The sequence below is a fragment of the Alexandromys fortis genome, unplaced genomic scaffold (assembly GCF_014885135.2).
Source record: "Alexandromys fortis isolate MF-2015 unplaced genomic scaffold, M_Fortis_MF-2015_v1.1 scaffold_266, whole genome shotgun sequence".
NCBI lineage: Eukaryota > Metazoa > Chordata > Mammalia > Rodentia > Cricetidae > Alexandromys > Alexandromys fortis.
Genome location: NW_026068155.1, coordinates 1170253 through 1192840, shown reverse-complemented (window position 1 = coordinate 1192840; position 22588 = coordinate 1170253). Strand labels below are relative to the sequence as shown.

The 22588-nt window shown below is 37.2% G+C and overlaps 1 protein-coding gene across 1 annotated transcript in view; it reads left to right on the top strand.

Moving 5' to 3' along the window:
- Positions 1-22588, top strand: part of Abcb7 (ATP binding cassette subfamily B member 7) — a 167416-nt gene that overhangs the window by 94243 nt on the left and 50585 nt on the right. Inside the window, exon 4 of the mRNA XM_050127331.1 lies at positions 13197-13316. Within this exon, the coding sequence (XP_049983288.1) occupies positions 13197-13316 (120 nt within the window). The remainder of the gene's footprint in view (positions 1-13196; positions 13317-22588) is intronic.

The following is a 22588-nucleotide window of genomic DNA, read 5'->3' as shown; positions in this document are numbered from 1 at the left end:
TCAAACTTTATAGTTTATCTAAACTCTAACTGAAGTCATGTCCTTTACAGCTTAATGGACTCATAATGCATGATTACACAACTTCAGAACCCATTTTGTTAAATGAAGTGGTGACATTTTATGCACTATTAAGCCTACTAGAATAATTTTCCTGCTCTTAGCCGTAACTTCTCTGTGTCCTTATTGAAAAAAATTTTGGGGTGTGTTGTAGAAGGTTTTGACAGGAGGGAATGTTTCTAAAGATATGTGGAAACAGGACCCTTTTTCCATTACTCCATCAAGAAAAATAAGGCAGACAAAACTTGTGAAATGGAAAAGTAGTTGAAATGCCCTAGTTTGTGTTATAATGCATTAAATTATATTTATTTTGTGAACGTTTGATTGGAAAAAGCGAATTTTAAAATCACTGCCTCATTCTGTTTTAAAATGCCTTACCAGTTATGAGTATGTGTGCATGTATAAAATAAAACATGGGAACTAGACTTTTTTTTTCCTTATTAAGGATTTGAAACAGCTCAGGATGGCAGTTCTTCTCTTTTTGTATACTATGAACAGTTTTATGTCTGTTACTCTTTGCACAATTAACTGTCTAAAACACAAGTAGTTTGCTGAGCTTTATGAGGTTAATCATAATATAAAAGTACCCTGTGTTTGTGATATAAAAGTACCCTGGGTTTGTTGTATGTTAGCTTCTGCCCACTCATTGCTATACAAATTTACTTTAAATTGTATAACTTTTCTCTTTTTGAAATTAATTTTTTCTTATTACATATGAATATAAACAAGTAAAAAGAATATAAAAATTTATCAGCTATTCTCTACATTTGAACTACTATTATTAATGTGTTTATGTTATTATGTAGCATGAATAATAAAAACCCAGAGACAGATATTGGGGTTCAAGCTGAAGATCAGAAAAAGAAAGCAGGTAACCACTAGAGAGACCTGTCTCCACAAATCCTCAGACTCTACACTCCCCTGAGTTCTCGTCTCTTCCCCTTTATATTCCTCTCTCTGTCCAGCCATAATACTTCTGTCTCCAGCTCCCTACTGCTGGGATTAAAGTGTTGTGATCCCAAGTACTTTGTGGGAGCTCTGTTTCTATTTTAGACAGAATCAATCTTGTGTAACCCAGGGTGGCCTTGAATTCATGGAGATCTGTCTGCCTTTTTCTCCCACGTCCTGGGATTAAAGGTATGTGCCACCACTGCCTGGCCTGTATGGCCTACTAGTATGGCTGCTTTGCACTCTACCCTTCAGGCAAGCTTTATTTATTAAAACATAAATAATATGCCACTATATTTTCCCTTACTTGTCTAAAATAAATAGAAGGCTATAACTAACATAGGAAAACTATATACAATATATAGCGACAGTAAATACATCAACAGTGTCTAGACCATTTGCATTTAGCAAATGCAGAGAAAATATTCCATATCGATCCTATCTTGGTGAATCCAGCATTTTGCACCTTATTTACTTTCTATCATAACTTGCTTTCTGCATCTGATAAATAAGGAAAACTGTAACTATCTAGTCTTCAAATCCCTCAGAGACCCATGAAGGAAATAATATTTTAACTGAGTAAGAAGGAAGTGCAAGTAAGCAACTTCCAAAAAATGTGAAAAAATGACCGAAACAACTGGCTGCCTGGTCCAAAATTCCTCTCCAACATTGGTCATCTTCAGCCTATAGGACTAGCATATCTGAGAGCTTTTCTGTGAAGCAGAGTATTGTAACAGTGTTTGGCAGTCACGTTCTTTTTCTGTTCTGCTTGTCCTGTTAGGGCAATATACTGTCAGCAGTTGAGGCAAGAGCATTTTCTTGCCCAGTGGCTTACTTTTTGCCACAAAGAAAGTAAACTCCATGTGGAGTTTCTTGGATGCCCATTTTTTTCTCTGAAGTAAATTGGTGTTGTAAGAATAGACATGTCTCACTGTCATAAAAAAAGAACCTATGATATATAATCATTTTAAATATCATATTATATAGGTCTCTGAAGTGTTTGAAGATGACCTGTGTATCTAAAATATATCTTTGTTTGACCTTGATAACATACTTAATATGACTACAAGTTCAATTATAATAGGTGATTAACTACTAACATGCATTTCCTTAATATCCTAAATATTCTTAATATCCTAAACAGTTGGTAATAATAATTTTCACCAACTAGAAATTTGCATTGTTAAATGAGTTGTATAGGTACCTTGAACAAGAGTAGAAATGTATGTACGGTATAGTCTATCAAAATTAATCTCAAATTTGTATCGATATACAAAATTTGTATACAATATACAAAAATCCAATCCAATACAAAACATTTAAAACTAGTAGTTGCTTTTTAAAAGTAGATGCAATTATCTACCTTTTTATCTTATAATATCTATATCCTACATTTTTCTTTTCAAAACAAGAACCTTGGATCTGATTTCCTTTGTTCAGTTTTTTTTTCCTGACCATTACCATTGGATACAACTTGTATCCAATCACCCTAAACAATGACAAATATCCATAACCCAATGAAAGACCAAAGACCACCCACCCTACCTCTTGGGAATGTGGGCATCATTTTTTTAAATTTACTTCCTGTTGTCTGGGGGATCTTTAGGGGATCTTGAAAAGAAAGATTTAGGTTAATTGTCTAGTCCTGGGAGAGGTAGCTGTGTCAGTTGTCCAGTCTCTGTATAATGGGAAAATGCAGGGCTTATTTCAAGTTCTAGCTGGAGTAGTCTATGTAGTCTGTGAGGCTGGATCATCTCAGTTAGCCACCTTGAAATTGTTCTGAGCAGTTTGTAGTTCAAAGCCAGTCTTTAGATGTGTTTTTTAGCTTAGTGGTGTTTTCATAGTCTTGGAGGAATCATCATTGTCGGGCCCCATTCTTTTAGAGACTTCAAAGGTCCCAATTAGGCATGCTCATGGTTCACTGCATAAAACTGATAGAGACTCAAACCCAAAATCATGTACAGAAGGGTAGATGAAACCTTTTTCTAGAATTAGGTAGTACTCTATATGATCATTAATATCATGACTAAAAGTTTAATATATATAATTTTATAATTATATATATATTAATCTTATTAATTTTATACCTTACGAAAAGCTGTTAAAGAGTCAGTATAAAACCAAAGGATTATGAGGTTAGTAGCAATAAAATAGTCCTTAATTATTGTTTTTCTTCTACCCCCATATCAGGTGGCTCTTCTGACACGAGACAGAGATTTTGAATTTCACTTTAATAATAAACATGCTTGGGTTTGGAGAAGGAGATAGCCACACTACAAAGCCAGCTTTAATTTTTGATTGGACTGGGAATATAAAATAGAGCATTTGCATTATATGTCTATAGAGATCAGCAAAAACAAACAGTTGGGAAAATTTATGAAATTTTATCCTGTTGGGAATGTGATATACCAATAAGTCAATTTTCTCGAGACATATTTCTGGATGATTTGTTCTTTTTTTTCAGATGTCTCATTTGTCCAGAGGTCTTCAGATTTTCATAGCTGGATATCTTTATTCTCCTGAAAAGAAAATACGTTTTCCAACCCTAATTTTTGGGAGATTCTCTTTAGCAAGTTATATCTCATCAATTGAAAAACATTTCTTAGTTTTATTAGTTAGTTTACATTAAATGGCTGTGCTGTTTGATGAACTATAATATCTTCTAATTAAGAGATGTCTCTTGTTCAAATCGAATCTTTATCAATTTTGATGGTATCCATAGCTTTTCTTCTGTGGAAACAAAAGCCAAATCCCTTCCCCAATGTAAGACATGCCCTGGTTTCCATTTTGAGGTCAGTATATCTTTAAAGTATATTGGCTGATAGTTTTTTCTACTATCCAGTGTCTCTGTACAGTTGTGTTTTCCTTTCTCATTATCATTTAGAAAATTCAAAGTTGATAAAGCATTATGCAGTCATTTCTGGGGGGGTCTTTATCATTCCTTCCTGTTTATATAACATATCCTTTAAAGTTCAATTTGATCTTTCTATAACTTCCTGACCTGTAAGATTATGTTTTATACCTGTAATGTGGTTTATATTATAATAAGCAAAAAAACTGTTCCATTTTCATAAGGAAATATGCTAGAACATTATCTGTCTTTATTTGCACAAGTATACCCATAATGGCCGTAACTTCTAGCAAATGTGTGCTTATAGAATCTGTCTTTTTCTAACTCAGAACAGTTGCCCATTGAAAACCTGAGTAGGCGGTATCAATGGTATGGTGCACATATTTTACTTTTCCAAGTTCTATAAAATGGAGCATATCCACTTGCCAGATTTTATTTCTTTGAGTACCCTTTGGGTTACCTTCTGCAGGTAATGGTGTTGGCTGTATAAAGAACAAGTAGGACATCTCCTTATAATTTCCTTGCTTGTTGTCATGTGATGTGTTTGGGGGCCAGCCTCGATAAAAATACCTTCTTCCAGAGTGGAGGCATGGGAATTTAGAAATATAGTAAAGAATACAAAGATGCAAATGAAAATAATAAACTGCAGAAACATGTAGGATAGTATAGGGAGGGAATTTTTCACCCGTGTTAATTTTCAACTGGTTAATACACCCCTGACCCCAATAATGTAGGAGTTAAACAAAAGACTTAATTAACATACAAATTGAAAGTCAAGGGGCACATTGCTCAAGCCCTTGGCTCACTCCCTTGACTCACACCCTAGACCAAACACTCTGTAGGCAAACGACTCCCTGGTTTGAATCTCAAGTTTTTTTCCATAAAGGGAACAGGAACTTAGTTGGATCCTTAGACTTTTGTTTTAGGTATTTCCTTATTTCATGAGCATGAGGGCTGGCAACTAACCACACCTGTTGACAATAGCCTTGATAGAGCAGAACTCTGAGGTACGACTAGTTGGGACTTTTGTTCCAATTAGAAGCACAATAACCTTGAATGAACTAAAAACAAGTCCCAAACTCTCTGACCTTTGGCCTCTTTGGGCCTCCAACAGTAATGGAAAAGTCTTTTTTTAAAACCTTTGCTATTGACATATTTAGGAATGAGACGTTCAGCATATTTCCAATCAATAATTGATCAATTTCTGTATTACCTTGTGCGAGAGGACCTAACAGACCCATATGGAATTGTTATGTATATAGGATGTGTTATGTGCTGTGGGATAATGCTTCTGTCCACTGTAAAGATTTGTCACTTATGTTGGCAGGAAGTATGGTTGGGGCAACCAGACTAAGAGAATTCTGGGAAGAGGAAAGGCAGAGACACAGTCACTAGCCAAACAAAGAGGAAGCATATAATCCTGACTTTTGGACAGAATGATTAAGGGCTTTGGTCCACTTAAATTTTCTGATTAGTAACCTGCCTTTCCTGATTGATTTGCATCAGTATAGAATGTAGGGGATCCAGTTATTGGTGTGTCCTATACAATGTGAGAAAGGATCCAGTTAGTTCTCTTTATGAGTTGAATTCTCTTGCTTTTGGGATAGTTGTGGTTAATCTCTTCCAAAAAATTACTACAAGCTCTTTGGTAGGGTTCACTTTCTGCCCATAATTTTTCACTTTCATCAATATTAAAAGGTACTATAATTTCTGCTTGTTATATTCCTGCTAATTGACGAAGTCTTAATTTTCCTTTTAGAATTAACTCAGAGATCTTTTCCACATTAGGTTTTAATTTTTGACTTGGTTTATGTGGTCAAAAGATTCATTCCAAGATAATATCAGCCATGTGATTAAAATTCCTGTAAGGGAATGTTTGGAGGGTAATATAACCAGAATGCAGTTAAGATTCAGATCCACAAAAAAAAAAAAAAAAAAAGATTCAGATCCACCTGATCCACATATACCTTATGTAATTTCTCTTCAATCAAAGACAATTCTTTTAAGCTTCATCTGATAATTTCCTAGGACTATTTAAGTCCTTGTCACCATCTAAAGTTTTGTTTCAATTGATCAGTTCATCAGGTTTTATCCCAGCTGTTCTAAAGCCTGCAGTTTCTCTGTTGTTAAAAGCCATTGCTTAACCCATACAGGTTTATCTGTCAACCATTTTAAAGGTAAGAAATTCATGAATGTTTCTTTGAGGCCCTGTATGACTTCGGCAAATGATTCATTCTTCTTTCCTACTTCTTCATATTTGGCCCAAGCATTCAAAGCTGCTGCATGGTAAAGACCATCATATAAGGGTTGCTTTTCTATAGTAGCATAATCTCCTCTAAGAATATGATCTTGGGAGATATCCATACCTCTAGTTTTGCTCCATTGTTCAATAGTCTTAACCTCTTCTCTGAACTAGCTACTTCGTTGTAATTGTGGACCAGGCTCTAAAACAGCTTTGACCAAGTCTATCCAGTCTTTAGGGATAATTCTATTACAAACTGACTGTGAGTTTAACATTTGCTTCACAAAAGATGAATGCATGTCAGAAGAGACTATTGCTTCCTTGAATCTCCTTAAATATAACATTGGCACAGGAGTCAATTCAGCTCTTATGAGACCTCTAGCATTTGGCAATTCCTACAAGGTCACTGGATATCTTAAGGTTGGTTGTTTGAAAACCTTAGGCTGTTCCTCACTATTCTTGTAATGCAATGCTGAAATTGGTTCTCCATTTAAATTCGTCTGTCTGAATTTGAATATCTCTATGATCTGTTTTGTTAAGTTTTTCTAGAGCCTGCATCTTAGCACACAGATTAACCAATATTTTTAATGATAAAACAAAAATGATAATGCTGACACTGTTTACAATTGACATTACATAAATCCCATCTAAATTAGTTATACTCTCATTTAATCATTCCATTTTCAAACTGTGTAGCATATTATTGTGCAGAGACTCAAATCCCTCCTTTGTAATGGATTTCCCTATTTATTAGTGGGAAAAAACTCTCCCTTTTAAATAATGCCTTCCTTTAAGAACTCCCAATTGTCTTACCAAATCTGCCTAGGATGCTGGTAATGATGTGAGGGTTATTGCTGCTGCATAGAACAGTACAAGCTTGACTGGATTTCAAGGCAGCTAGCTAGTTTGGCAGCAGCCCAAGAAGGGGGTTCAGGGAGAGCCCACCAGGAAAGAAAAATGAAAAACCTAGCTGGTAGGATAGTGATTCCAGCTACATATAGCTCCAGCCTCTGCCTGTGGCTGTAAAGCCACAAAAAATGGCTTTTTCATGAATTTGCACCCCAAGTGTTGGATGCCAGATATAACATGAATAATAAAAACCCAGAGACAGATCTTGGGTTTTTAATTTTGTTTCTATCAAAACGGCCCAGGCATATAGCTAAACATTGATATAGCTAAATTTTTGTTTCTTTATTCAGTATTTTTAAAATTTTAGTTTACTCTGGTGTAATGTTTCCTTTTTTAATTAAAATTTCATTTTTTCTCAGCATACAAAATAATAGGTTTCATTATAAGATTTTCATATATTTATGCCACTGTAGGTGGCTTGTACTTGTTCTATATGAACTTCTATTCCCTCTCTCACTGGCTCTTTTCCTTTCACGAAGAAATTCTCCTACTATCATATGTATAGACCTGTACTCACATAACACATTTATATTTAAATTATTCATTTGAGAAAAGACTTGATATTTGTGGTAGTTGAAAAGAAAATGGCCTCCAAAGAGAGTCACGAGATTAGGAGGTATGATCTTGTTGGAACACACACACAGAGTTTCTTCCCCCTTCTTTCCATCTCTCTTTTTTCTTTCTGTCTTTTTATGTTTATTCCTTTCCTACTTAACTCCTATTCTCCCTCCTTTCCTCCCTCCCTCCCTCCCTCCCTCCCATCCATCCCCCCTTCCTCCTTCCTTTCTTCTTGGATCTCATGTATCCTACACTTGCCACAGACTCTATATAACCGAGCATGACTTTTTAACTGTTTGTTTCTGTGTTTATTTGTTTGGGCATGGTGAACGCCATGGTGCCTCTGTGAAGATCAGAGGACACCTTGGAGAAGTTGGTGATTCTCTTTTAACTGTGTGGATTCCAGGGATCAAACCCACTTCATTAGGCTTGGTGACAGGTGTCTTTACCTGATAGGCCATCTTGCTTTATATGTAGTTTCTGGCTGAAGTAGAAACTCTAAAGGAAGGAACCATGATCTATAAGAGAAAACAGAAAAAGTATTTTGATTAATGTTAGAGGTAACTTAATTGAATAAATGCTTCTGTATTGCTGAAGATGGTTTAATAGGTTTAAGGACTTGGAGGAAGGGATAGGATTATATTATTTTAAGGCGCTTTTTTTCATAGACACAGAGAACATAGCTTACATATACATACAAAGACATGTTTAGGGAACTAAAAGTCAGCCAGTACCTATTGAACACTAAAAATAATGATAATAATGATAGTATAATACATGGCTATATGTCAGGCCAAGCAGAGCCTTATACTCACTCTATGTTATAGACTTTGTTCTTTAGTCGAAGAATGATAGGATATTGCTTAAGGGTTTTAAACTAAAGCGATGTTTGATTATTGAGTGAATTTCCTAGATAGGGAATAGAATGAATACAGGGGAAAAAGTTAGGAGGCTACTGCAGTGGTTTTTGTTTTGTTTTGTTTTCCTAAGAATGATAACTAGGATCATATTAGTGATTGGAAATGGAAAGAATTTGACAGATCAAGAGAGTTTTCAGGTAAAATAGATTCAACTTGGAACACAGTGTTCAGATTATTTTTAGCAGAAGTTCTCAGAAGTGGATTTTGGGGTACAGAGGAGAGAATTATTTTAAAAGCTTGTGTTAGATAGGAAATTGCTTCCCAGATATATAATTTCAGCATTTTCCCCACTAATAATATATTTAGTGCTGTATACCCCTACCAGTAAAGAACATCTTTTTTCTTTTCTAGACATTGAGCTATTATTTTATTTTTGAGTGGGGATTGTTTCACCAACTATAATAATATAGTAATTTTAGAAAATTATTATGTATGATCTCCTATTTTGGTTTCAGAAAGTATGAATTTGGGGAACTGGAGAGATAGCTTAGTGGTCAAGAACACTTGATCTACAACCATGAAGACCTGAGAGTGGCCTGCTTTTTCATCTCCCAGTTCTATAGAAAAAGAAACAAGAGGGTTGCTGGATAACATTAACTGCCAACCTTGAGAAAAAAATGTAAATTTCAGGTTTACCTCAAAAGAATAAGGCAGTTAGGGGTAGATTAAGACAGCTGCTTCTGGTCTCCATACATTGGTGTACAAGCACAGACATCCATACATACACCTGGGCCTACTACACACACACACACACACACACACACACACACACACACACACGTTAATTTGGTTCTTACAATTCTCTGATATGGGATTGGTGAAGATCGTTTCCCATTTAGTAGGCTGTCTTATTGACTGTGTCCTTTGCTTTACAGAAGCTTCTTAGTTGCAGGAATTCTCATTTATTTATTGTCTGTGCTACTAGGGTTATACTTAGGAAGTGTCTCCTGTGCCCATGCATTGAAAGCTACTTCCCACTTTCTCCTCTATCAGGTTCAATGTGGTCTTTAATCCATTTGGACTTGAGTTTTGTGCATGGTGATAGATATGGGCCTATTTTCATTCTTCTACATGTTGACATCCAGTTATGTCAGCACCATTTGTAGAAAATACTTTCTTTTTTCCATTGTATAATTTTAGCTTCTTTTTCAAAAATCAAGTGCTTATAAGTGTGTGGATTAATATCCGGTTTTTCAATTCGATTCCATTGTTCAACCTGTCTGTTTTTATGCCAACACCAAGCTGTTTTCATTACTGTAGCTCTGTAATAGAGCTTGATGTCAAGGATGGTGATGCCTCTGGACGTTTCTTTACTGTACAGGATTGTTTAAGCTATCCTGGGTTTTTCATTTTTCCATATGAAGTTGATTATTGTTCTTTCAAGGTCTGCAAAGAATCATGTTGGGATTTTGATGGGGATTCTGAATGTATAAATTGCTTTTGGTAGGATTGACATTTTTATTGTGTTGGTCCTACCTGTCCAAGAGCATGGGAGATCTTTCCATTGTCTGGTATCTTCTTCAATTTATTTCTTCAAAGACTTAAAGTTCTTGTCAAATGGGTCTTTCACTGTTGCAGGAAGAGCCGGCTGCTCGTCGTCCTGGCTGCCCAGCTATTTTACACCCAAAATAATCACACAGAAACTGTATTCATTCAAACACTGCCTGGCCCATTAGCTCTAACTTCTTATTTGCTAATTCTTACATCTTAATTTAACCCATTTCGGTTAATCTGTGTATCGCCATGTGACTGTGGCTTACCTGCAATATTCTAACCAGCATCTGTCTCAAACCAGAGATCTGCCACTCTGTCCTTCTTCCCAGCATTGATTTCTGTCCTATCAACTAGGCCAAGGCAGTTATTATTATTCAACCAATAAAAGCAACACATAAACAGAAGGACCTCCTACACCATTTCACTTCCTTGGTTAGTGTTACCCCAAGATACTTTATGCTATTTGTACTATTGTGAAAGGTGATGTTTCTCTGATTTCTTTCTCAGCTTCTTTATCATTTGCATATAGGAGGGCTACTGATTTTTTTTTTAGTTGATCTTGTATCCTGCTATATCACTGAAGGTATTTATCAGCTGTAGAAGTTCCCTAGTAGAATTTATCATATCATCTGCAAGTAGCAAAAGTTTTATTTCTTCCTTTCCAATTTGAATCCTCATGATCTCCTTTTGTTGGCTTTTTGCTCTAGCCAGAACTTCAAGAACTATGTTGAAAGCCAGGCGGTAGTGGCGCACACCTTTAATCCCAGCACTCGGGAGGAAGAGGCAGGCGGATCTCTGTGAGTTCGAGGCCAGCCTGGTCTACAAGAGCTAGTTCCAGGACAGGAACCAAAAAGCTACGGAGAAACCTTGTCTCGAAAAATCAAAAAAAAAAAAAAAAAAAAAAAAAGAACTATGTTGAAGAGATATGGAGAGAGTGGATAGTCTTGTCTTGTTTGTGATTTTAGTGGAATTGCTTTGATTTTCTCTTCATTTAATTTGATGTTGGCTGTCAGCTTGCTGTATATTGCTTTTATTGTGTTTAGGTATGTTCCTTGTATCCCTGATCTCTCCAAGACCTTTATCATGAAGGGTTGTTGGATCTTGTTGAATGATTTTTCAGCATCTCATGAGATGATCATATGTTTTTTTTTTTCCCCAGTGTATTTATATGGTGGATTGCATTGATAGATTTTCTTATGTTGAACTATCCCTGCATCTCTGGGATGAAGCTGACTTGATCATGGTGAATGATTTTATTTGGATATGTTCTTGGAATTGGTTTTTCTATATTTTATTGAGTATTAGTTTAAAAATATGTATGCCCTATGTTTCCATGCCACTACTGAATGACTCTTTTAGTAGTATGCAGATGACAATAGATGAAAATGACAAGATGACGAAAAATGATTATAAGATATGTGTTTTTGTGCTGGGGTGCTAGCCTTGAACTTTCTGTGTAGTTAAGGATGACTTTGAGTTTCTGATCTTCCTTCCATCACATCTTGAGTGCTGGAATTGGAATTATAGACATGGTCCACTGTGCCTAGTTTCATGTGGTGATAGAAATCAGATCTGGGATCTCTTCATGTTAGGCAAGAACTCAACCAACTGAGCTATATCCCTAGTTCAGAAATGAGATGTTGTCTTTCAAATCTACATGGGTAGTAGAAAAAGGCAAGATTTCCTAAGTAAATTGGCAGAGGGTTGAAGGGGAGGAGAGAAGCAGGGATGGGAGCAGAGCAATATGTAGAGCTCAATAAAAATCTATTTAAAAAGAAGCATAGATAATTCAAATGGGAACAAAAAAGAAATGAGTGACATTGAAAAAGCAGTTGAACTTGCTTCTTTTCTCTCCAAATTTTTTTAAATAAATTTCTTCATTTATTTATTTTATGTCCCAGCCACAGTTTCCCCTCCTTCCTCTCTTCCCAATCTTGCACCCCCAACTCCCTCTGTTCATACTTGCCAATCCACTCTTTCGTTTTTCCATTTCTGTTCAGGAAAGAACAGGCCTCCCATGGACATCAAAAAAGCAAGGCATGTCAAGTTGCAGTAAGACTAAGCACCTCCCCATTTATTAAGGTTATACAAGTTGACCCAGTATGAGGAGTTAGGTCCCAAAAGCCAGTAAAAGAGTCAGAGACAGCCCCTGTTCCCACTGTTAGGAGCCCCACAAGAGGACCAAGCTACACAACTATAACATAAATGCAGAGTTCCCAGAATGGTCCTATACAGGTTCCCTGGTTGTCGATCCAGTCTCTATGAGCCACTGTGAGCCCAGGTTAGTTGACCCTGTGAGTTTTCTTGTAGTGTCCTTGACCCCTCTGGCTTCTACAATCCTTTCTCCCCCTCCCCCTTTTCAGCAAGATTCCCCAACCTACAACTAATGTTTGGATGTGGGTCTGCATCTGTTTCCATCAGTTGCTAGATGAAGCCTCTCTGATGACAATTGTGCTAGGCACTAGTATATGTGTATAGCAAAATATCATTAGGCTTCAGTGTATTGACATTTTCTCCAGTTTGGTTCTATTTTAGGTCTCTGGGTCATGCAGCCTGTGGATCCTGGCACTTAGTCAGTGTCAGGGGTATGCTTACTCTCCTGACATGGATTTTAGATTTAACTAGTCACTGGTTGGCCACTCCTTCAATCTCTAGGCCACTCTTACCCCAGTATATCCCATTGACATGGCAGACTATAGGTTGAAGTTTATGTAGCTGAGTTGGTTTCCCACTCTCTCCACTTGAAGTGTTGCCTGGTATTAGGAGATGGCCAGTTCAGTCTACATATCTGCTTTTACTAGGAGTTCTAGTTGGGGTCATCCTTAGATTCAGAATGAAAAATATGTCTGTAATGTTTTCATTCATTTTTTAGATATTTATATAATTCTGCAAGATTAAAGTTTGGCTATGGCTAGTGAGAGCTTGGTTGATAAAGACACTTGCAGCCAAACCCAGGGACCTGAGTTCAATTCCAGGGGCCCACCTGGTAGAACTAAAGAACTGATTCTTGAAAATTGTCTTCTGACCTCCATATACATGCTTTGCCTTGCATGCACTAACACACACACACACACACAACACACACACACACAAAATACACACACAGATAACCAAAATTATGAATGAATGAATATATTATAATAATTTTGTTATAATATATATATAGGAAAAGTGGCATTACTTCCTGCTTACTGCTTTGTTTTCTCTCTTCCCACAGTTAAAAGATGTTGATACTAGGAAAATTATTAAAGCAATGCTTTCTTATGTGTGGCCCAAAGACAGGCCAGATCTACGAGCCAGAGTTGCCATCTCCCTGGGATTTTTAGGTGGTGCAAAGGTAAGAATATGCTTTTTTAAAAGATACTGTAACTTTTCCTAGCGAGTAAATTACTGTCAGTGGAACATGGCCAACTTTTGGGACTTTGCTTATTTTACATAATTGTTTCATTCATTGAGCAGAAATTGTATGATACTAGGAGATTTTTTTTCTGAATCAAAAGTCTGTGTTATCTTAATGGAATTCACTCCTAAAACAAGTACATAAGATGCAGAAATATCGGTTGTAAGAAAGCATAAATGAAAAAAAAATAAGAGCCACAAAAACTGAATGCTTTCAGTATACAGACCCCTTTAAGTTTTAAATGCATGTGTTCTTTTATTTGTTCATTTTTTTCCCCTGCCCTGAAGTATTTGAGAACATATACAAAATACTATTTTTGGTTGTTCACTGTTGGTATTCAAATGTAAAAGGTAAAATATTCATACATTCTGAAGAAAAACCAGTGTATAGGTATTCAAATGTAAATGAGAATGTAGATAAAGCAAATTTCTTCTTTAAATCATACAGGAGTAAGGTAAAGTTTGTTTTATTACTGTAAGACATGATGGGTCATAAAGGATTCAAAGAAGTGCTATTCAAGTGTTGTGGTATTTTAGAGGAAAGATGGGGGGGGGGGGAACCACCATGGTGAGGAGCCAGGAAAGATCTTGCAGAGGAAATGACATCCTTTACAGTCCTGTATAAATCAGATTGTTAGATAAGTAGAGATAATTTGAACAGTGGCCTAGCGAGAACATATAGTATGTGTGCAGAAGTGCATAGCCTATCTTGGCTCCATTGAAAGGATGATACTTCAGCGGAAGTGAGCTTAGAGAAATAATATGATTTCCTAATATGAAATTCCTTTACTATAAAGCAAATAATTTATAATGTGCAAAATAAGAACTTCACTTTTGAGTACTATATTAATATGGTTAGAAGTATGCTTTAAGAAGTTAATCTGACTCTATTTTAGAAGATGGAATAAGGTAATAAAAGATTTACTCTGAGGATACATACCATCCATCCATTCATGCCTTCATATGGCAAATATTTATCAACTAGTTATGAGACCAGTGTAATAGTCTGGGTAACAAGTAACAGCAGACTGTACTGTACAGAAGTCATGGTAGAAAAGTGATTGTGGGAGGGAAAGATGCCAGAGATATTGTACGATATAATTGAGACATGGCAACAGATTGGTTATTAGGAGTGAAATAGTAAAATTCAAAGGTGATGTTAGGAATGCAAGAATGATAATGCTTTCAACAGAAGTAGGTAGTAAGTCAAATCTTGTTTGTAAAGTGACAATTTTACTTTTGGACATGTTGAAATGCTAGCAGAACTAGATAGAGAGCAGTACATTCAGTGCTGCAAATTGTGGGGCAAGCTCAGGAGGCAGGAAGATGTTGGAGAAGTAAAGAGATGACAGTAGAAAGATTACAAATTAAGTTGATTACCAAAGAAACAAACAGAGGGCAGAACTTACGTTCTACACAAAGGAAACAGTAAAGTAAGTAATTGAAAAGATAAAAGTAAAACCATAACCTAACTCTTTATTTTTAGTTCTTCTTTCTCAGCTGTGAGCTCTGTTGAGGACCCTCCCACTAAATCTGACCCATTCCTGAAATAAGTGTGTTCTTAAATCAGGCTATTATGTAACAGATCATGAGTCCATACTTCACTGTATTTGTTTAAGCTGAATAGAGGGCTATATTAGCGATTAATTTGGTAGATAATGTTGAAATTTTTCACTTTTATGTTCATTTTAGCAGTGTTGGTTGGTGGATTATCTTTTACATACAAATTATTAAGGACAAAACTGATTCTAAGCTCTTATGCAAGGCAAAATTAATGAATTGGCCTTTATTTCTTCATTAGCTGAATGCAAATACCTTGTTAACAAGTAAAAGGCATGGTTTTCTGGACTTTCTTGAGAATTGAAGAGGGCAGGTTAGAACATGACTAATTAGTCTAGCTATAGGGAGGAGTCTCCAGTAATGACATTTACATTAGGATTTATTTTTAGTGTATACCAGTCCTTCAAAAATACAGATTTCTGTTGCTTGGTGACAGGTCAATATCAAGGTGTGAAATCTAGCTAAACTAACATAGTTGTAGATTAAAATATTTTTAGAATGCTAATATTTGGATCTTCACTCAACAACTAGAACTCATAGAATGGAAATTGCTGTTCCAAATTCTTTTTTTTTTTTTTTTTTTTTTTTTTNNTTGGTTCCTGTCCTGGAACTAGCTCTTGTAGACCAGGCTGGCCTCGAACTCACAAAGATCCGCCTGCCTCTGCCTCCCGAGTGCTGGGACTAAAGGCGTGCGCCACCACCGCCTGGCCCTGTTCCAAATTCTTGCATATTAACTAGAAGTCAACAAAAATGTACAGACAAACTCTTTTAAGAGTATGTTTGGTTCCTATTAGATCTGAAAAAGGAGGAGATTGGTGGAAATTATGATGAGTGCCTCTAGAAAATAGCATATAGAAAACACTTCTCTTTTTCTTAACTTTTTAAAAAATTGAAAACAGACTCTTCTTTTGTAGAATACCTCCCAACCAGTTTCCTTCCCTCAACTTCTAGCACTCCTCCACTTCCCCTTTAACCCAGGGCAACTCCCCTTCCATTTCCTCTTCAGAGAAGAGTAGGTCTCTAAGAGATGGAAGATAGCTAGATAAAACAAAACAAGATACAATAAGACAACACAAAAGTCCTCTTATGGAGACTGGACAAGGCACCCCAGTAGGAGGAAAAGAGTTTCAAGAGCAGTCAAGAGTCAGAGACTCCCACCTTATACACACAGAGGACCTGGTGCAGACTCATGCAAGTTCTCTGATTGTGAACCCATTTGAGCCCTGCTTAGTTGATTCAGTGGGCCGTGTTCTCCTGGTGTTGTCCATTCCCTATGACTCATAAAGTCCCTCCCCCCCATGGGGTTCCTGATGTCCAAGGGGAGGGACCCAAAGGAGATCTCTAATTTAGACTCTTTCTGCATAATGTCTGGTTGTGGGTCTCTGTTTTCAGAGGGATGACTGTACAAGGCACCCATCTATGAGTATAGGAGAATATAATTAGGAATCATTTCATTGACTTTTTTCAGTTGTGTTTGGTTCTACCTTCTCTGGACTATCCAGTTTCCGGTTCCTGGCTATCCAGGCAGTGTAGGGCATGAGATTCCTCTCATGACATGGGCCTCAAGTTATAGCAGACATTGGCTACCCCCACATGTTCTGTGCCACCATTTCCCCAGCACATCTTACAAGCAGGACAGATTGTAGGTGGAGGGTTTTGTGAGTGGGTTGATGTCCAGGTTTCTCCTTCCATACTCTGTACAGTACCATCTCACACTTGAGACTAGAATGTATGGGTGACGGCTGCAAGCCCCCACCAGCTCAACATCTCTGAATTTGTGTTCATTAGGGTTTCTATTGCTGCAATGAAACACCATGACCAAAAAGCAAATTAGGGAGGAAAGGGTTTATTTGGCTTACAATTTCATATTACTGCTTATCACTGAAGGAATTTAGTACACAAGCTCAAGCAGGGCAGGAATCTGGAGGTAGGAGTTCATGCAGAGTCCATGGAGGGGTACTTCTTACTGGCTTGCTTCCCTTGGCTTTCTCAGCCTGCTTTCTTCTAGAACCCAGGACCACCAGCCCAGGGATGATACCACCCACCATGGGCTGAGACCATCCCCATTGATCATTAATTGAGAAAATGCCTTACAGCTGGATCTCATGGTGACATTTTCTCAATTAAGGTTTTCTTCTTTAAGGCACCCTTAGTTTTTGTTTCAAATTGCATAAGAGTAGTCAGTACAATATTCTGTGAGCTTAGTGGAAGTTGTCCTTGGCAATGACCTCCACGAAATACACACACAATGTCAATGTTCAGACGGTGACCTTCTGTCCTAGCATCAGGCTGGGTTGTTTAGAGATATTCTTGGGACCTCCCTGGCCAACAACTCAACCAAATGTAACAATTTCCACCACTGGAAACCTTGCCTGGCTATAAAATATGATCATTTAGTACTCCATATCACATTACTTGGAATCCTCACTAGGGTCACCCTCATAGATTCCAGGAAGTTTCCACTGTAATAGGTTTCTATTCACCCTGAAATGCTCCCCAATTTCAGTCATCTCTCCCAGTAGCCTCTCCTTCCATCCCTCACTATACCTGATTTCTCCTGTTTTCATTCCCACCCACTCCCAGCTGACCCTCAGAATCTATTCTATTTCCCCTTCTTAGGGAGATTTATGCTTCTCTCCTATACCTCTCTTCTTTACCTAACCTCTCTTAGTCTGTGGATTATAGATGGTTATCATTTACTTATTGACTAATATCCACTTATAAGTGAATACATACTGTGTTAGTTTTTCTGGATCTGGGTTACCCCAGGCTGATTTTTCTAGTTGCATGCATTTGCCTGCAGATTTCACAAAGTCATTATTTTAACACTGAGTAGTACTCCATTGTGTAAATGAGTTTATATATCCATTCTGTTAAGGGACATCTAGGTTGTTTCTATTTTCTAGGTATTATGAATAAAGCCACAATGACTATAACTGAGCAAGTGTCCTTGTGTTTGGATGGAGTGTCCTTTGAGTATATACCCAAAAGTAGTATAGCTGGTTATTGCAGTAGATAGATTCCCAACTTTCTGAGGAACTACCATATTAATTTCCATAGTGGTTGTGCAAGTTTATACCCCCACCAGCAATGGAGGAGTGTTCCCCTTGCTCCACATTCTCACCAGCATGAGCTGTCACTTGAGAAAGAAACTTCTCATTTTATGAGGAATAATTTGGGGTATTAGGGCATAGTAGTAGTAGCAATGACCATTTGAGATAATATTTTCCAGTTTCTAAAAGCAATTAATCTTCCAAATATTTAAAAAGTAATGATTGTTTTCCTTCTTAGCTGTTTTGTTATTGATATGCAAAGATGGATTGCTGTACCTTTTCATCTCATTATTTTTCTTCAAAACTGATTATATATTTTAACTTATGAATACTGTGGTGGTTTGAAAAAAATGGCCCCCCACATTGAGTGGTACTATTAGGAGATGTGGCCTTGTTGGAGGAAGTGTGTCACTGTGAGGGTGGGCTTTGAGGTCTCTTTTTTTTTCAAGCTTCCCTCAGTGTGATAGTCAACTTCCTGTTGCCTACAAGATATAACATTCTCTGCTCCAGCATGCTACCATGCTCCCCTTCATGGTCATAATGGACTGAACCTCTGAAACTGTCAGCAAGCCACCCTCAGTTAAATGTTTTCTTTGTAAGAGTTGGCTGTAGTCACAGCAATAGTAAACCCTGACTAAGACAGAAGTTGGTACCAGGAGTGGGATTTTTTTTTTTGATAGGTCTGACCATGTTTTTGTTTGGGGAATTTAGACTTTGGTACTTTGGGTTATGAAAATAGTGGGATGCTTTAAGCACTGCTTAGTGGGCCATACTAGTAAAAGCATGGAAGACAGTATTGCTAAGAGTTATTTGAACTGTCCAGGGCTCACTCAAGAGGTTTCAGCGAAGGATGTTAGTATGTTATCTAGAGATTATCCTTGTGATATTTTGTGGAAGGAAGTGGCTCCATTTTGTCCTTTTCCAAAGAGTCTGCCTGAGTTAAAGTGAAGAGTTTAGATTAATTCTGTTGGAAGAGGAAATCTCAAAACAACTTAGTATAGACTTTTTTGTGGTTACTAGTGTTAACTCTAATAAAGTTATATAATGAAAAGGAGCAAGCTGAGCAAGGAAAAAATATTTGTGGAGAAAATGAGCCCCAGAAAGTGGAATGGAGCTAAGTTCTTTGTTCAAGATGATAACAAATTAAGAAATGAAATAAAGGGAGTGGTGACCTCAGGACAAGATCCTACCCAGCTATATTTCCAATTTGTAGAAAGGAATTAAAGAAAAGTTTACAGCCAGATGTGGTGATGCACCTTTTTAATCCCAGCACTGGGAAGGCAGAGACTGGTGGATCTCTTAGTTTGAGGCCAGTCTAGTCTAAAGATCAAGTTCAAGGACAACCAAACTTAGGCAGTAAAGGAATGTAGAAAGCTGATAGGGATATAATTAAACAAGGGGGCTAAGTTTCAGCCCCTGTAAGCAGCAGAAGTTGGCAGCTTTGGCCATGTGGTTCTGCCTTTAGAGTTAAGGATAGAAGAAACAGGTTATAGAAGTTGCCTCCCCACTTAAGGACAGTCACTGAGGCCAGGCATGTGTCAGGGGTGTACCCGGATGAAGGCCTAGTAGAGAGCAATTGTGTGATGTTGAAGCCTGAATTGCCTTAGAGAACCCCAGATGTTAGAGATGCCACAGTCATGGGATAGCTGCTGAGGAGAGCTGCTAATAGGAAGTGAAACCAGCCCAATACAAAGTAGTCAACAAAGCTGAATAGAATTGGAGATGTGGAGAGCGTTTTGGCATGCATAGTTTGAAGTTTGCCCAGCTGGTTTTTAGTCTTGCTTTATTGGGTCCAGGGTGGTGCAATGATGGGAGACAGACCACCAAAGTCTATTAAACCAGAACCAAGCTTTATTCCTGAAAAAGAAAAAAATTCTCAATGGGGCACACAAATCTTATCAGTTATACCTGTGACCATAGCCATATATCAGGCTTCTGGAATTCTGACAATGGGGGCTGATCTTTGCCCTCTTCTTATGGTAAAATCAAGTACCAAGTGAAGGTCAAAGAGTTTTTACAACGTTGAGGTCAGGCTTAAAGTCACATCACATTTTAAGTTTTACAACTTTTGGTTATAGGACATTAGAATGTTAATTAGGATATTTGTGAAAGCCACTTTTCACTGTCCCTGAAAGAATGCAAGACAGAGAGTCAAGTGACATAGGGGGATAGTTTAAAATTAAGGGAATACAAGGAGAGGGTCCCATAGTGTTAACAGAAACTAACCATTATCTGCAGTACCTGCCTAGCTGGGAAGCTGGGAGACAGGAGATAATTGTTAAAAGTTTATCTCTGTACACAGTGGCTGCCAGGATGTCTGCTCTTAAGGCAGATAGTGTTTGTTAAAGGTTAACAGTGGCTGCCATTTCCTCCCAAAATGTGCTTGGGCTTACAACTTCATATTTCTATATTCCTGGACCAGATCCTTTATTTCTATATTCTATTTCTGGACTCTTCAGCTTTGGTCCAGCATTTCCTCATTATGCTCCCTTCCCTGTGTTTTGGAATGGTAATATATATCCTGTGCAATTGTATATTGGAAGCACATGATCTTTTGATTTTGATTTTTACAAGGGGACTACAGTTAAGAGATTGCCATATGTCTCAGAAGAGACTTTGGACTTTTAAACATTGTTGAGACGGTAATAGACTATGGGGACTTTGGAAGTTGGACTGAAAACAGTTTTTGTGTTATGGTATGGCTATAAGTCTTTGGGGACCAGGGAGTGGAATGTGGTGGTTTGAAAGAAAATGGCCCCCAGAGGGAGTGGCACTATTAGGGGTATGACCTTGTTGGAGAAAGTATGTCACTGTGGGGCTGGACTTTGAGGCCTCTTTCTCAAGCTTCTCTTAATGACAATCGACTTCCTGTTGCCTGTAAGATGTAGGACTCTCAGTTCCAGCACCACATTTGCCTGCACACCCATGCTCCCCATCATGATCATAATGGACTGAACCTCTGAAACTGTAAGCGAGCCACCACGATTAAATGTTTTCTTGATAAGAGATGCCCTGGTCATGGTGTCTCTTCTCAGTAATAGTAAATGCTAACTGAGACAAATATCTTTACTAATGTAGGCCCCATTATATGCTAGTTTCCCTAACCTCCATATAGTCTAGAATTTTTTTTTTAGTGTTGGGTTCACAAACATTATAATCAGTTTGAATGTCATCCAAATTAGATCTTCTATAATGTATGTTTTAAATTATATAAATTCCTCTTTATTATTTCTCTGTATCTTACAAATCATGATAAATTATAAATTCCATTTTTTGTTTTGTTTTGGGTTTTTGACACAGGATGTCACGTAGCATAGGCTGGCCTCTGATACACAGTGTAACCAAGGCTGGGCTTGAACTTTTCCTGTCTCCACCTCCAAGTTTTGGGACTACAGTTGTATGCCACACCAGTCAGGTTTTTCAGTACTGGGGATAGAACCCAAGCTCCATGCTGGATAAGCACTCTACCCACTAACCTTTATCTATAACCTGTTATTTCAGTTCAGCTCAAAATACCTTAAAATTTTTCTTGAAATTTTTTTACTTACGTGCTAGTAGAAATGTATTGGTTAAATCAATCTTTGAAGTATGCCAGCTATCATTTTGTTATTTATAGCTAAATTTAATTTTATTGGTTATCTGAGAACATAACTTTATATGATACATATTGTTTTTAATTTGTTATGATTTATTTTTGGCCTAGAATGTGGTTTATTTTGGTGAATGAATTTATGAGCTTGAGAAGAGTGTATTCTGGTATTGTTGGTTGAGGTATTAGTACTTTGTATATTATTTACATCCAAATGATTGATAGTTTACTTCAACCAAATTCTTACTTACTTTGTTACTTCGATTAATTACTAATGAAGTGGTTTTGTAAGTCTCCAACTGTAATAGAGGGTTCTTTTTATTTCTTGCTATTCATCATATTTCACCAAAATGTTTTGACATTCTTAAAGTATGTGCATATTGCTATTGTTAATGTGCTGTAGTATTGGCCACTTCACTATGACAATGATCCTCTTTGTTTTTGTTACATTTCTTTAGTATTAAAATTGTTTTTTAAAGATCAATAAAATTATTGCAGCTTTATTTTTATTAATATTACTATGACATATATTGCTCTGTTTTCTTTTAATCCATTTTTGTCTTTATACTTAAAGCAAGGTTGGGTCATAATGTTTGTTAAATCCCCTCTGACCATCTTTTTGATATAATTTTGTTATTAAAATTAACCATATCTGTAACTTTTCTATTTACTGTTACGGCGATTTGAATGAGAATGGCCCTAATAGGCTTATATATTTGAATTCTTGGTTCCCAACTGTGGAACTGTTTTTAGGAAGGGTTAGTTGTGTCACAAGGGGTCGACTTTGAGGTTTCCAAACCTCACCTCATTTCCAGTTAGTGCTGTATCTCTGTCTCCTGCTTGTGGCTTGTGACTCCTGCAAGCTCTCAGTTACTGCTTCAGCAGCATGCATGCCTGCTGCTGTGCTTCCTTCCTTGAAGGTCAGGGACTCTAACCCTCTAGGACTGTGAGCCCCCCAGATTAAATGCTTTCTTTCATAAGTTGCCTTCTTGATCTTGGTGTTTTGTC